Source organism: Rhinolophus sinicus, linkage group LG01 (genome assembly GCF_036562045.2).
Source record: "Rhinolophus sinicus isolate RSC01 linkage group LG01, ASM3656204v1, whole genome shotgun sequence".
Taxonomy (NCBI): domain Eukaryota; kingdom Metazoa; phylum Chordata; class Mammalia; order Chiroptera; family Rhinolophidae; genus Rhinolophus; species Rhinolophus sinicus.
The window spans coordinates 122,456,426-122,471,550 of NC_133751.1; the positions used below are offsets into that span (position 1 = coordinate 122,456,426).

At 36.1% G+C, this 15,125-nt stretch overlaps 1 protein-coding gene across 3 annotated transcripts in view; it reads right to left on the reverse strand.

The window, feature by feature from the left end:
* The window catches only part of DPP10 (dipeptidyl peptidase like 10), a 1,304,160-nt gene that overhangs the window by 94,642 nt on the left and 1,194,393 nt on the right, over nucleotides 1-15,125 (reverse strand). For all 3 annotated transcript variants that reach the window (XM_074335439.1, XM_074335432.1, XM_074335443.1), the window contains exon 8: nucleotides 2,277-2,397. In XM_074335439.1, the coding sequence (XP_074191540.1) occupies nucleotides 2,277-2,397 (121 nt within the window). The remainder of the gene's footprint in view (nucleotides 1-2,276; nucleotides 2,398-15,125) is intronic.

Sequence of the window (15,125 nt, forward strand, 5' to 3'; positions counted from 1 at the left end):
CATATTTTGTCACGTAATGCAGCATGCCAGTGTACTAGGAAGCACCGGTGTTCTTACTAAACTATTCCTCTCTTCCCCGAAGTCCACTACTCCCTGTGAATGCCTGCTCATTACTTACTCATGGACCAAACCAGGAGCCAAAAAATCATCCTTGACATCTCATCCATTGCATCCATTTAACTACTAAGATCTAGCTCCTTTACTACCTCATCAATTTTAGAATCTTCTCTCCTTTTTCCTTCTTTAACCATAGTCCTTTTCCTCATTATGTCTGGATAGAATGTAGAAAACACATGATAGCTGCTCACTATTCTTTCTGGCATTCAATCCAGCTTCCTTCTGTGGCCAAGTGATCTATTTAATATGAAAGATCTAATTTTGACACTCCCTTGCTTGAAAAGTTCTATTAGTTTCCCCACTTACTAGAAGAAAAATAATAGAAACCCCAGATTATTTTTAGGGTCACTAACCCTTGGTTCTTTCTGCCTTCCTTTCTCTCAAATTTTATGTTTTAATAATAACAAGCAGATTTTAGTTCCCTGGGCACGTATCTTGCTATTTAACCCTATGACGCTTTTGTAAGCTTTTAACTCTAGTTTGGATTTTCCCTCCTAGTTTCTTCTTATGTGTTACACTTCTTAATCTTTCAGACTCAACTCAGAGGGTGTCTCCTTTAGGAAAATATTTGCAAATCTCTAGAATGGGCTGAGCCTTTCTCCTTTGTTCTTGCACAGAATCCTGTATTTACTGTGACTTGACTACTTACCACACTGCACTAACCTGTCAGAGTCTCACACAGGCCAACAATATTTTGCAGATAAAGAGTATATCTTACCTAGCTCCTCTAGGTAAGAGATGGTTTGCTCTGGCTACCTAGACTCCCCGGACTATCCAGGTTTCAAGTTTGTTCACCACTTGTTTTTACAATTCACTGGGCCATCCCAGGCCCTTCCAATAATTTATCTTTTTAAAATAAGAAAGCCACAGTCAGCTTCTGACACTGTCAGCCGAAGAACCCTGCTTATCTACTTTGGAATTTCAATTTTTAAAAATTTCATAGCATGGTTATTGCTTATATTTCCGCAGGAGCTACCAGTGTTCCTCAGAATAAACTGTGGCCTATCAAATCTTTGATTATGTGTATAATATATACACACAATATATTTTAGATATAAATATATGTATACACATATACATAGATATCTTAAGGGCTACAACGTTTCTTCCTTAAAATAACTCTACCCAGCAAGATTTGTCTTTTAATGTAAGGACCTGATAGCAGTAATTTATTTTGTTCCCTTATGTATCTCAGACGTAGACAAGTACTTTGAACATAGTAGGCCTTCAATACTATCTGCTGAATGAGGGAACGAATCAATGAATAAATGAGCTGAACATTTTTTTTACAGAATTAAAAATATTGACTCTGAGGTACAGAAATTGCATCTGCCAATGTTGCTCTAGAAAATTTATTTTCTAGATTATTTTAGCTTTATAATTTCTAATCAACTAGATTAACTTAGTTTAAATATTGACTTATTTTGCTGAGATTAGTTTCAGAGTCTGAAACCTGGTATTAAACGCAAGTTTTGAATCTTCCCCAGATAACCTGTGCCTATAACTCAGCTGACAATTGGTACACGATCAAAATGGACAAAGGTTTTCATCATTGTATTCTTATTTGTATTCTCAGCTATGATTAAAACTTAATTCAACAGTTATTGAAAATTAACTCTTTAGGCAGGTTTTATTTTGCTCCTTATGCAATGGTTTTTAAACTGTGACAGAATGTTCTAAATGGAAATGATGAAATCAAGTGCCTTTCCTCTACTTTTTAAGCAGTAAAGGTTTTTTATTTCCTCTTTTCCACAGAGTCAGAAAAATTCAACATATAATTCCAGAGTGATGTAAGGTGAACATTCATGTTCATTAGTTATGCATCATCAAAAATAAAATCTATCTAGCCTGAACAAAATGTGTAAATGATAGATAGTTAGATAGATAGATAGATGATAGATAGATAGATAGATAGATAGATAGATAGATAGACGATAGACAGACAGAGCAATCAAACATGGAATCATAAGTAGATATGAATCACCACTAGTCAAAATATGAGCACATGCAAAGATATGAAAGCATGAAGGCAATTTCGAGAGGAAATGAGGAAATGAAAAAGTGCTGCAAGCATTGTGCTGGGATGAACAGATTTTCTTAGTAATATTATCTAAAATAATGCATTTGTGTTCTTTTGAAACTAAATCTGTTCAACTCACCTTCATATAACCAGTCAGCAATACCGTTAAAAATAATTCCTTCTTTCCCAGAAGATGTCAGCCGCAATGAACTGCTTTTTATATCAGGTTGATAGTAGATATTATTTTCAAAAATATAAATCTGGATCAGGAAATATGGAAAACAAACAAACCAACAACACAACACATTAGGAAGGCTTTTTGAAAACTTTCTTATTACAGAACAATAATTGGAAAGCTAAGTGTTTTATTATTTGCCTGCTTTCAATATGTTTTTATTTAATGTATATATTTGTATTGCCTTTAATCATTAATGGCTGTTTCTTTCCTTATCATATCAATATCAAATTATCATTTAGAAATTAAATGATACTCAGCATCAAAACTTTTAAACTCATGTTTCAACAACTTCTCATCCACTTAATAATCTCTCTCTTACCACAAAATTGTTTTGGCTTTGAGATAACACTTTGCGTAGTTAAGAGACTGATAACTGTACTAGATACCATTTTAGTAACAGCCAACTGACTGATTGAACGCTTCAATTTGGAGTCTTTTACAAAAATGCATTTGGTGATCAAGTAAATAATCATTACAGAATCTCTGATTTTATCTAGCTCAACTCACAGATCCACTGATAAAAAGAAAGGATAGCAAAATTCCTTTGATCTAATAAGTGGAAAACACCTTACTATCCCCCAATCTTTCCTGGTAATTCTTTTCTAAATAGCATAGCAGTAATAATAATTTTGTGCTTGAAGTTTCAAGAAAGGAGTTTTAATTTGAACGCATTACAGAGCCTTCCAAAATTATATCAACAGCAACAGCCCCAACAACAGAAACAACAGTAGAAATTAAACAGTGTTTGTCCACACAAAAGGCTGTCTTTAATAGAGATAAATCAGGTTAAAATTATTTGTAACCCACTTCAAAATATTTTTAATGCTAAACATTTCAAACTGCGAGCCTATGTGCTAATATAACTTTCACTGAACCATGTTTCATTCACATGTTGGGGGACATAGAACATCGTCCATTGCAAGCAAAGTTGCTAATTAGATGGAACATTCTATTGCGAATGTGAAAGATGGTCTAGTACTCACGGGTTGCAGCATGTGACAGGATCATTACCCAATAGCAAACCCAGCAAACATAAGAACCTCTGAAATAATTGTCTGATTAATTATGAAGTCCTAGATTAAAAATCTTGGTATGCACAGTGATGAAGACAATGTTAATGTCCAGAAAATATCATCAATATTCTGTGTTGATTCTTGCTGTTTGGCAAGCATTTAACAGTTAGGGTATTTAAGTAGTCATTCCACCACTACCTGACATTTATATTACAGGTGAGAATGCCAACATAAGAAGAAGAATTTGGCAGGGGTGAAAAAAGGAAGGAAGGAAGGAAAGAAGGAAGGAAAGGACATAAAAGGCTGTTTAAAAGTTTGGGCTTTATAATCAGGCCGCCTAAATTTCAAATCTCAGTGACTTTGATAATTTTCTTAAGCTTTCTAAATCACAGTCCTCTTTTTCTATATGTGGATTTCTCACTCCTACCTTAGCTATCTATTGTGAAGAATGAATGCGAGGGTGGGTATGGAACACATAGCACATGTGGCTATTACTAGAAGCAGGGCTGACCTCACACAGGATAATTTGGCTCAAATTCCTAAGCTTTTTGGAGGTTACAAACTGCAAATCAAAACAAAACTTCTACAGCTTCAGTCTCTGTGTATCCCAAACTGTTGACTAGTACCATGTATTATGTTGTTAGATATGTATTAGGAGTAATAGTAGGATAATAATAGCAGGAATGATAGTGCTAGCAGGAGAAGGATGAGGAGAGGCATTAACAAATGATATTTACTGTTTTAACTTCCTTTAGGAAGTTTTCAAGTGATAATAGAAAATAAGAAATAAGCTTATGATTGAAAGCATACGATTCACACATAGGCAAAAGTTTAAGAACTATATTTCAGGTGTCTGGACACTGGATGGAAGTTGGTTTTAGTGACTTTCTTTTTTTTTTTTTTTTTTTTTTTTTCTTTTTTTTTTTTTAAATTTATTGAGGTGACAGTTGTTAGTAAAATTACATAGATTTCAGGTGTACAATTCTGTATTACATCATCTATAAATCCCGTTGTGTGTTCATCACCCAGAGTCAGTTCTCCTTCCATCACCATATATTCGATCCCCCTTACCCACATCTCCCACCCCCACCCCCACCCCCTTACCCTCTGGCAACCACCAAACCATTGTCTGTGTCTATGAGTTTCTGTTTCTCATTTGTTTGTCTTGTTCTTTTGTTTGTTTTGGTTTTATACCACATATCAGTGAAATCACATGGTTCTCTGCTTTTCTGTCTGACTTATTTCGCTCAGCATTACACTCTCAAGATCCATCCATGTTGTCACAAATGTTCCTATATCATCTTTTCTTACTGCCGAATAGTATTCCATTGTGTATATATACCACAACTTCTTCATCCATTCATCTATCGAAGGACATTTTGGTTGTTTCCATGTCTTGGCCACTGTAAACAAAGCTGCAATGAACATTGGAGCACACGTGTCTTTATCTCTAAATGTTTTCAGATTTTTTGGGTAGATACCCAGGAGAGGGATTGCTGGGTCATATGGCAATTCTATTCGTAATTTTTTGAGGAACCTCCACACGGCCTTCCATAACGGCTGCACCAGTCTGCATTCCCACCAACAGTGTATGAGGGTTCCTTTTTCTCCACAGCCTCTCCAACATTTGTTACTATTTGTCTTGTTGATGATGGCCATTCTGACTGGGGTGAGGTGATATCTCATTGTGGTTTTGATTTGCATTTCTCTGATGATTAGTGATGTTGAGCATTTTTTCATATGTCTATTTGCCATTTGTATGTCCTCTTTGGAGAAATGTCTCTTCAAGTCCTCTGCCCATTTTTCAATTGGGTTGTTTGTTTTTTTGTTGTTCAGTTGCATGAGTTCCTTGTATATTCTGGATACTAGCCCCTTATCGGAGGCACTGTTTGCAAAAATCTTCTCCCATTCAGTTGGTGGCCTCTTTATTTTGTCAATGGTTTCTTTTGCTGTGCAGAAGCTTTTAAGTTTCATATAGTCCCATTTGTTTATTTTAGCTTTTACTTCCATTGCCTTTGAGTCAAATTCATAAAATGCTCTTTGAACCCAAGGTCCATAAGTTTAGTACCTATGTTTTCTTCTATGCAGTTTATTGTGTCAGGTCTTATGCTTAAGTCTTTGATCCATTTTGAATTAATTTTGGTACATGGTGACAAATAGCAGTCCAGTTTCATTCTTTTGCACGTGGCTATCCAATTCTCCCAGCTCCATTTATTGAAGAGGCTGTCTTTGCTCCATTGTATGTTTTAGCTTCTTTGTCAAAAATTATCTGTCCATATTTATGTGGTTTTATTTCTGGGTTCTCAATTCTATTCCATTGGTCTATATGTCTGTTTTTCTGCCAATACCATGCTGTTTTGATTATTGTGGCCCTGTAGTACAGGCCAAAGTCAGGAAGTGTGATACCTCCATTATAGTTCTTTTTCTTAAGATTGCTTTGGCTATTCGGGGTCTTTTGTGGTTCCAAACAAATCTGATGATTTTTGTTCTATTTCTTTAAAATATGCCATTGGGATTTTGATGGGGATTGCATTGAATCTGTATATTGCTTTGGGTAATATGGCCATTTTAACTATGTTGATTCTTCCAATCCATGAGCACGGAATGTCTTTCCATTTCTTTGTGTCTTCTTCAATTTCTTTCAGAAAAGTCTTATAGTTTTCAGCATATAGGTCTTTCACATCCTTGGTTAAGTTTATTCCTAGGTATTTTATTCTTTTTGATGCAATTGTAAAAGGAATTGTTTTTGTATTTCTTTTCTGAGATTTCATTGTTGGTATATAGGAAGGCAATGGACTTTTGTGCGTTGATTTTGTAGCCAGCAACTTTACTGTATTCGTTGATTGTTTCTAATAGCTTTTTGGTGGAGTCTTTAGGGTTTTCTATATATAGCATCATGTCATCTGCAAAGAGTGATAATTTAACTTCTTCATTCCCAATTTGGATGCCTTTGATTTCTTTCTCTTGCCTGATTGCTCTGGCAAGGACTTCCAACACGATGTTGAAAAGCAGAGGTGATAGGGGACATCCCTGTCGTGTTCCTGAACGTAGAGCAAAGGGCTTCAGTCTTTCTCCATTAATTATGAGATTAGCAGAGGGCTTGTCATATATGGCTTTTATTATGTTAAGGTATTTTCCTTCTATACCTATTTTATTAAGTGTTTTAATCATAAATGGATGTTGTATCTTGTCAAATGCTTTTTCTGCATCAATTGATATAATCATATGATTTTTGTCCTTTATTTTGTTTATATGATGTATCACATTGATGGATTTGCGTATGTTGAACCATCCTTGTGCCCCGGGGATGAACCCCACTTGGTCGTGATGAATAATCTTTTTAATGCATTGTTGTATTCGATTTGCTAGAATTTTATTTAGGATTTTTGCATCGGTATTCATCAGAGATATTGGTCTGTAGTTTTCTTTTTTTGTGCTGTCTTTACCAGGTTTTGGTATCAGGGTAATGTTGGCCTCATAAAATGTGTTGGGGAGTACTGTTTCTTCTTCAATTTTTTGGAAGAGTTTGTGCAGAATTGGTATTAGATCCTCTTTGAAGGTTTGGTAGAATTCACTAGTGAAGCCATCTGGTCCCGGACTTTTGCTTTTGGGAAGGTTTTGGATGACTGATTCAATTTCGTTACTGGTGATCGGTCTGTTTAGATTTTCCAGTTCTTCATGGTTCAGCCTTGGAAGGCTATATGTTTCTAAGAACTTATCCATTTCTTCTAGGTTGTTGAATTTGGTGGCATATAGTCCTTCATAGTATTCTTGGATGATCCTTTGTATTTCTGTGGTGTCCGTGATAACTTCCCCTTTTACGTTTCTGATTTTGTTAATCAGTGTCTTCTCTCTTTTTATCTTAGTAAGTCTAGCCAAGGGTTTGTCAATTTTGTTAATCTTCTCAAAGAACCAGCTCTTTGTCACATTAATTTTTTCTATTGTCTTTCTGTTCTCTATTTCATTTATTTCTGCTCTAATTTTTGTTATTTCCTTTCTTCTGCTGACCTTGGGTTTTACCTGTTCTTCTTTTTCTAGTTCTTTAAGGTGTAACATGAGGTTATTTATTTGGGAATTTTCCTGTTTCTTGAGATAGGCCTGTAATGAGATAAATTCGATTTTACAAACTGCTTTCGCTGCATCCCAAAAATTTTGGTAGGATGTATTTTCATTGTCATTTGTTTCTATGTATCTTTTGATCTCTCCTCTAATTTCTTCTTTGACCCAGTCCTTCTTTAAAAGTATGTTGTTTAGTCTCCATGTATTTGTGTTTTTTCCCGCTTTCTTTTTACAGTTGATATCCAATTTCAAAGCCTTGTGATCAGAGAATATGCATGGTATGATTTCAATCTTTTTAAATTTGTTGAGACTGATTTTATGTCCCAATATATGGTCTATCCTTGAGAATGTTCCATGTACACTAGAAAAGAATGTGTAGTCTGATGTTTTAGGATGAAGTGCTCTATAAATGTCAATTATGTCCATTTCATCTAATGTGTCATTTAGGGCTACTATTTCGTTATTTATTTTCTGTTTGGATGATCTATCCATAGCTGTCAATGATGTATTTAAGTCCCCTAGTATAATTGTGTTTTGGTCAATTTCTCCCTTTAGTTCTGTTAGTAGTTGCTTGGTGTATTTGTGCTCCCTGACTGGGGGCATAAATATTGATGACTGTTATGTCTTCTTGTTTTACAGTCCCTTCACCATTATGAAATGTCCATCTTTGTCTCTTGTTATCTTTTTCACCTTGAAGTCTGTTTCATCTGATATCATTATGGCTACACCTGATTTTCTCTGGGCACCATTTGCTTGGAGTGTCAATTTCCACCCTTTCACTTTGAGTCTATGCTTGTCCTTGTAGCTGAGATGTGTCTCTTGGAGACAGCATATGGTTGGGTTTAGTTTTTTGATCCAATCTGCTACTCTGTGCCTTTTTATTGGTGAGTTCAGTCCATTTACATTTAGGGTGATTATTGATATGTGAGAATTTCCTGTCATTCTATCTTTAGTTTTCTGGTAAGGCTGTGTCTCCATTGTTTCTTTGCCTTTTGTTGTTGTCTATTATTTCTGTGTGGTGGTATTCTATGATGTTTCCCTCTGTTTCTTCTTTTATTTCAGTATATATTTCAGTTCTGGATTTTTTTTGAGTGGTTACCCTTAAGTTTATGTAAAAGTAAGTTTGATATTTAGAGTATTCCATTTTCTTCAGCACGCTTACTTTCTCCATTCCCATATTCCGTTCAGGCCTTTATTCTCCCCTTTTTGAGTTTTGGTTGCCACAAATTGTCCCTGTTGATGGTGGTCGAATAGCCTCCTTTAGTATTTCTTGTAGTGCAGGTCGTGTATTAGAAAATTCCCTCAGCTTCTGTATGTCTGGAAAGGTCTTTATTCCTCCTTCATATCTAAAGGATATCTTTGCTGGATATATTATTCTTGGCTCATGATTTCTCTCTTTCAATAGTTTGAATATTTGGTTCCACTCCTCCTGGCTTGTAGAGTTTCTGCTGAAAAATCTGATGATAATCTAATGGGCTTTCCTTTGTAAGTTACCGTCTTCTTTTCCCTGGCTGCCTTGAGGATTCTTTCTTTGTCGTTGATTTTAGACAGCTTCAGTACAATGTGCCTTGGAGAAGGCCTGTTGGGATTGAGGTAACTAGGTGTTCTATTTGCTTCTTGGATTCGAGGGTCCAGTTCTGTCCACAAATTTGGGAAGTTCTCATATTTGTTTGAATATATTCTCTGTTCCTTCTCTCTTTCTTCTCCTTCTGGTATGCCCATTATTCTTATATTGCTCTTTCTGATGGAGTCAGAAAGTTCTTGTAGAGTTCTTTCATTTCTTTTAAGTCTCAAGTCTCTTTCTTCTTCTATCTGTGTCATTTCCAGGTTTCTATCTTCGATGTCACTGATTCTTTCCTCCATCTGGTCAACTCTACTACCTAAGCTGGTTATTTCATTCTTAATTTCTTCTATTGAGTTCTTAATCTCCAGAAATTCTATTTGGTTCTTTTTTAAAATTTCAATCTCTTTCGTAAAATGCTCATACTGTTCTTTAATTGAGTTTCTGAGTTCATTTAACTGCCTATCTGTGTTTTCTTGTATCTCGTTGAGTTTTTTCAGAACTGCAGCCTTGAATTCTCTGTCATTTAAGTCACATATTTCTGTATATTTAAGTGCCTTTTCTGGAGATTTTTCACTTTCTTTCTGAGCTATCTTGTTGCCTTGGTTACTCATGGCGATTACTGGTTTACTATTTCTCTTCCTAGACATCTACAGGAGTGACTTCTGCAACAAGTTGATAGGAAGAGGTCTTTCTTTTGTTCAGCAGTTCTGTTTACTCCTGCAGGGAACCGCCCAGATAGGTGGGGCCAGGGGCGGGGTGAGCTGTGAGAGGTGGCCCAGAGCAATGGCAGCGACCACCACCACAGCCTGTCCTGCTTCCACAGCTCTCTTCCCTTTGCGGAACTAGTTGGGCTGTGGATTTGTGTTTGGGGCCACAGTTCTCAAATATAGCAAATTTTCTGTTGTTTTGATCTGACACTGCTACTGTTTCGCTTCTAGCACCGGGCAGGTGGCGAGCTCTGGGAGGGGCGGCTAGTCTCAGTGCCTAAGGTTCTCTGCTCGGCAGTGCGGGCTTAAACCACCGTTTTCAGCCTTTTTCCCTCAGTCTTTTCTCCGAGGTCTCTGCCGTGCGCGTTGGGTTCAGCCGTGTTATATGCTGTCCCCTCAGCCCTGTGGAGCCCTGGCGGAGCCCTAGCAGTCCGATCTCCCGCAGCTGCGGTAGTTCCGGGAAGCAGCGAGCTCGGCGCACTGAGCTGGGTCTGAGTCCTGCGCTGCTTCTCTCCTCCTCCGAATCTCCCACCTGTAGGTGATTTCAGTCGGTAGTGGGCCTCTTCGTCTTGCCTGTCTGCTGTGCAGGGAGTCCTTTGTGGAGTTTTTGTTGTTCGATTCTTTGTAAATTCCAGGGGAGCTTTACAGAGGCTCACCTCACTCCGCCATTTTTCCAGAACCCACCATAATCTTTAGTGACTTTCACAATCTCAAAACTGAGAAAAATATGAACCTCAAAACTGAGAAAAATATATTAACTTTATTTTAGCCATCTAAAGCTTTAGTTTTACATCTTTTGTATATTACCGTCTTCCTTTTCACAAACAGTATATGAAATAAGCACACAAAGTCTTCCTTACTTGGAGGGAATCCCTTTTTGTATATGAACCTTCTGATTATGATCTGTGAGTCATGACAGTTTACATCACCCCACCCAGGCTACTTAAGCACATGTGGCTATAATTAGGAGTAAGAATGACTTAACCTAAAGTAATATTCTTCTAAATCCTCAGCTTTCTGAAAAGAACAAACTCTAAGTCCATATAATTAATAAAACCTCCACGATTTCAGCAGATGTATAAATTATGCCAAATCATTGACCAGTAATTACATTTATATTTGACGAACAGATTGGATGATATTCAGAATCCATATGAAACTGACATCTGCTTCAATGTAAAAGAATAAGCCATATGGAATCAGAATATTAATGCCATTCACTGAAAGCTGCAATACCAGAGAATGTCCACACAAACATTTTTCTGTGGTTGCAAAATGAGTGGCTGCTTTCAATGTACATTTGTAATCTTCTAACCTCTTGCAATTACCAGGGTTTTTCCTTGAATTATATAGTTCCAAATAATAATCACAAATGCTAACCACTCCCTTAGCAATATGAGAGCTGCAAATATTCTCAGGTACTATCTGGGCACTCTAATGAAATTAAACTGAACCCAAACGGCAACCATTAAGGGCTACAGCTAGTTTTCAATCACATTGAAAATATGACAAACACTAATGCCATTTATCCTAATGTTCCTGATTAAACTGTCAAAATATTTTTGATGCCATTTGATCAAGTCCTTCATTGAGCCACCTAAAGAGTGTACAAATAGAAATGGATAGCGATTTGACCATTTAAATCTTCATTAACTCTTCACTCGATAAAGCAAGCCAACTACCCAGTTTTTCAAAATTAATATTCTTAATACACTTACAAAATAATTCAAAATTGGGAATGTCACCACTGAAGGAACAGGAAGAAAACTGAAATACTATGTATTGAATCATGATAAGTTGAGAAATATGTGATAAATGTTCCAAGAAATTATTCCAATCAATGTATTAGTCAATATTACTAATTAACAAGTTATTGGACAAAATATGTGTCATTGCTGGGCTGCAGTGTCTCAGAGCTAATTTTCAACTTCCTTCCTTCTCTTAAACCTGCCACAACCACCAGCAATGTTTCAGATAGTTGCACCCCACTGGGTGAATAGGCATGGAGGGAACTCTCTCCCCACCTACACCAACTTGTGATGGACATACAGCAAGAAATGAACACTTGATGTTAAAAGTCATTAAGATTTGGGGATTGAGAGTAATCACAATGTAAATTAGCCTAGTGGGACTGATTCAACCAGAGACGATGCCCAATACAAACACAGCAAGCAGTCTCCCAAACTTTAACCAGCATAAAGGGGGGGAAAAAAAGAAAGAAAGAAAAAGAACAGCAAAATAAAACAGAATTGAATATTTGACTTATTTTAGCTGAAATGTCACTGAAGAGCTATTATACCTTTTCTGATTTAAGTGCTTTTCGTGATACTTTTACATGAGAAAACTGAATTATTTCAAAAACCTCATGTGTTGTAATGATGTAAGAGGATCTGTAAAGTTACAAAGAGTCAAGTTGGATTGAGGCTTGTACTGAGGCTTGCTTTCTGGGGGAAAAATTGTAATTACGAGACAATCTCATTGGCAGAGGTGTGGTGAAGGGGTCCTTTCCTATGTTGATTGTGAAAATATAAAGTGTTATGCTTATATGGAAAAGCAATATAATGATTGAAAACAAAACATATTCCATCTCATCAGCAATCCCAAACTTGGCACCTTGTCTTGCAGAAAAAAACAAAACAAAACAAAACAAAACAAAACAAAACAAAAAGCAATCATGTAGAGATATTTATTTTGGCAGTGTTTAGATGACTAAAAAGAATAGTCAAAGTGAAAACCCATCCAGTGAATGCTTGTATGGATTATGACTCATCCACAGTATGTAATAACAGTAGGATTTTGAGGGGAATAAATAGCATTATGTGAGTTGACCTGGAGAAGTTTCATTGAGATATTGTCAAGTGACACACAATGAAAAAATGATTTCAACATGAACCCATTTTTGTGCACCAGACAACAACAATACTAATACAAACTTGTAGTAGCAGGAATCTCACCAACAAATATACACTGGATATTTTCTGTTGGTATTCAGCCCCAAGCAAGCTCTCTATAGTCTTTGATTACTGTGGGTCCTTAGAAGCCTGAAATTTCCATTTCTAAGACTCCCTTGCAAACTAATCTTCTCAGATTCTTTGCTAGATGGGTTCTAGCTACTTTCTGCAAAAGGTGAAGTACTAGTTAGGAAATGAAGACATTTGCCTCTGGCAGTGACTCAACAACAGTGACTCAGTGGCAGTTTATAAATACATATAAAAACAGGAGGAAACTACAGTTTTATATATAGATAGGTAGATAGATAGATAGATGATAGATAGATAGATCTACATCTATTTATCTATCTATCTCTATCTCTATCTACCTCTCTCTCTCTCTCTCTCTTCCCCTATAATATGTATATGAAGAAACTATTACCATGTTTCCCCGAAAATAAGACCTAGCCAGACAATCAGCTCTAATGCGTCTTTTGGACAAAATTTAATATAAGACCCGGTCTTATTTTACTATAAGACCCGGTCTTTATAATATAATAAATATAATATAATATAATATAATATAATATAATATAATATAATATAATATAATAATACAATGTAATACCAGGTCTTATATTAATTTTTGCTCGAGAAGACGTATTAGAGCTGAATAACCGGCTAGGTCTTATTTTCGGGGAAACAGGGTACTATGGAAGGATAAAGGCTTGCCTTTTTATGGGTATATGTGATGGAAGGTGGATACACAATGGGAGACAGGAGTCAAAAACAGGTAGCCAAACAGAAAAAACTGGGAAAATACATTAAGTATAAAATACACTAAAAATACTTGATCTTATTTATGTAAATTATACCGGGTGATATAAATATATATATAAATTCATTTCAGAGGTAATAAAAAATAATTCTAGTGATACAGAAATTAGTTTGGCATGTGGTCTACATAAACAGTTTGTGTTTAGCTTTATTTTAAAATATGAAACTGATGATAATAAGAGTGTTTTCTTAACTCAGAGCAGGGTTTTTCAACCTTGACATGACTGACATTTAGGACTGGGTATTTCCCTGTTGTGGAGGATTGTCCTGACAATATAGGATGATTAGCAGTATCTCTCCCTTCTACATACATGATGTTAGTAGCAGCCCCTTTCCTCAGCGTGACAACCAAAAATGATTCTAGAAGTCACCTAATGACCGCCTCCACCTGGGGGGAGGCCAAAATCACCCCCAGTTGAAAACAACTGATTTTGAGGTAAGTTTTCCTTTATATTTTTATTTTTCTAAAAATTGAAGTATAGTTGGTATACAACATTAATTATTATAGTTTCAGGTGTACAATATAGTGATTCAATATTTTATACCTTACAATGTGATCACACCACTAATTCTAATTATCGTGTGTCACCGTGAAAATTTATTTCAGTATTATTGACTATATTCCCCTTCACCTTTTTTTACCCATCCCTCCACACCTTCCCCTCTGGTTTTCTGCATGTGTATGCTCCATAAATGAAATGAGTTTGTTTAATTCTCTGAACCTTTAAAAGCCAATTAGCAATTTGTTGTTAAAAAGTACTCTGCTAAGTATGCATGGGGTTATGAAGATTTTTAATGCGCAGTCCCTGTCATCAATAGATTATAGTTTTATGTGAGAGCTAGGCAGGTAAACTTCTAAAACCCAGTGTGGGGGGAACGCATATTACAGCACTTAGCCATAAATGGCAGGGGTCAGTGTGGGGAAATTCATTCACAGAGATTTTTAAGAGATATTGAATCTAAATTGTGCCATAAAGGACAAGGAGTGATTCCATGGGATTAGGAAGGTAGAGAGGAAGAAATGGCAGGCTGAGGGAACAGAATGAGCTAAAGCAAAAGCTGAACAGCTGTAGAAATATGAGGAGAACTGTTTTTTTTAAGATTCATATACATGTCAATATACCTATGGAAACTATAAAAGTTAAGATGGTGCCGAACCATAGAGTAGCTTGAATGTTAGTCCAAATAGTTTGAACCCCAGTTTTTTCAGTAATTGGCAGCTTTAAGTTTATGAGCAGGTGCGTGACTAGGAAAATATTTAGGAAAAATTTGGTGGCAATAAAATAATGGAAGGTGGAAATGGGAGACTGCTGACAGAAGAATAATTTCAACATTTTGCTTAATAAGGATAATAATTGTCAAAATGGAGGTATTATTCCTAACATATGACTTTCTGCTTATGTCTCCAATGTTTGTATATTCTAATGCCAATGTTTTAGTGCCTCTCAGATCCCTTTACATTTCACTCTGCAGAATCAATCATTGCAGTTTTTAATATTAGCTTCCTGCCCTTCAAATCATGTGCAGTTCTTACCATTCGCCCTACCCTAATAGAATATGAACATTCAGACAATCATATGCTTGGCTCCTTTTGGCCCCTAACCAATCAACCATACTCTAACCTCATCATACTCTCTGAT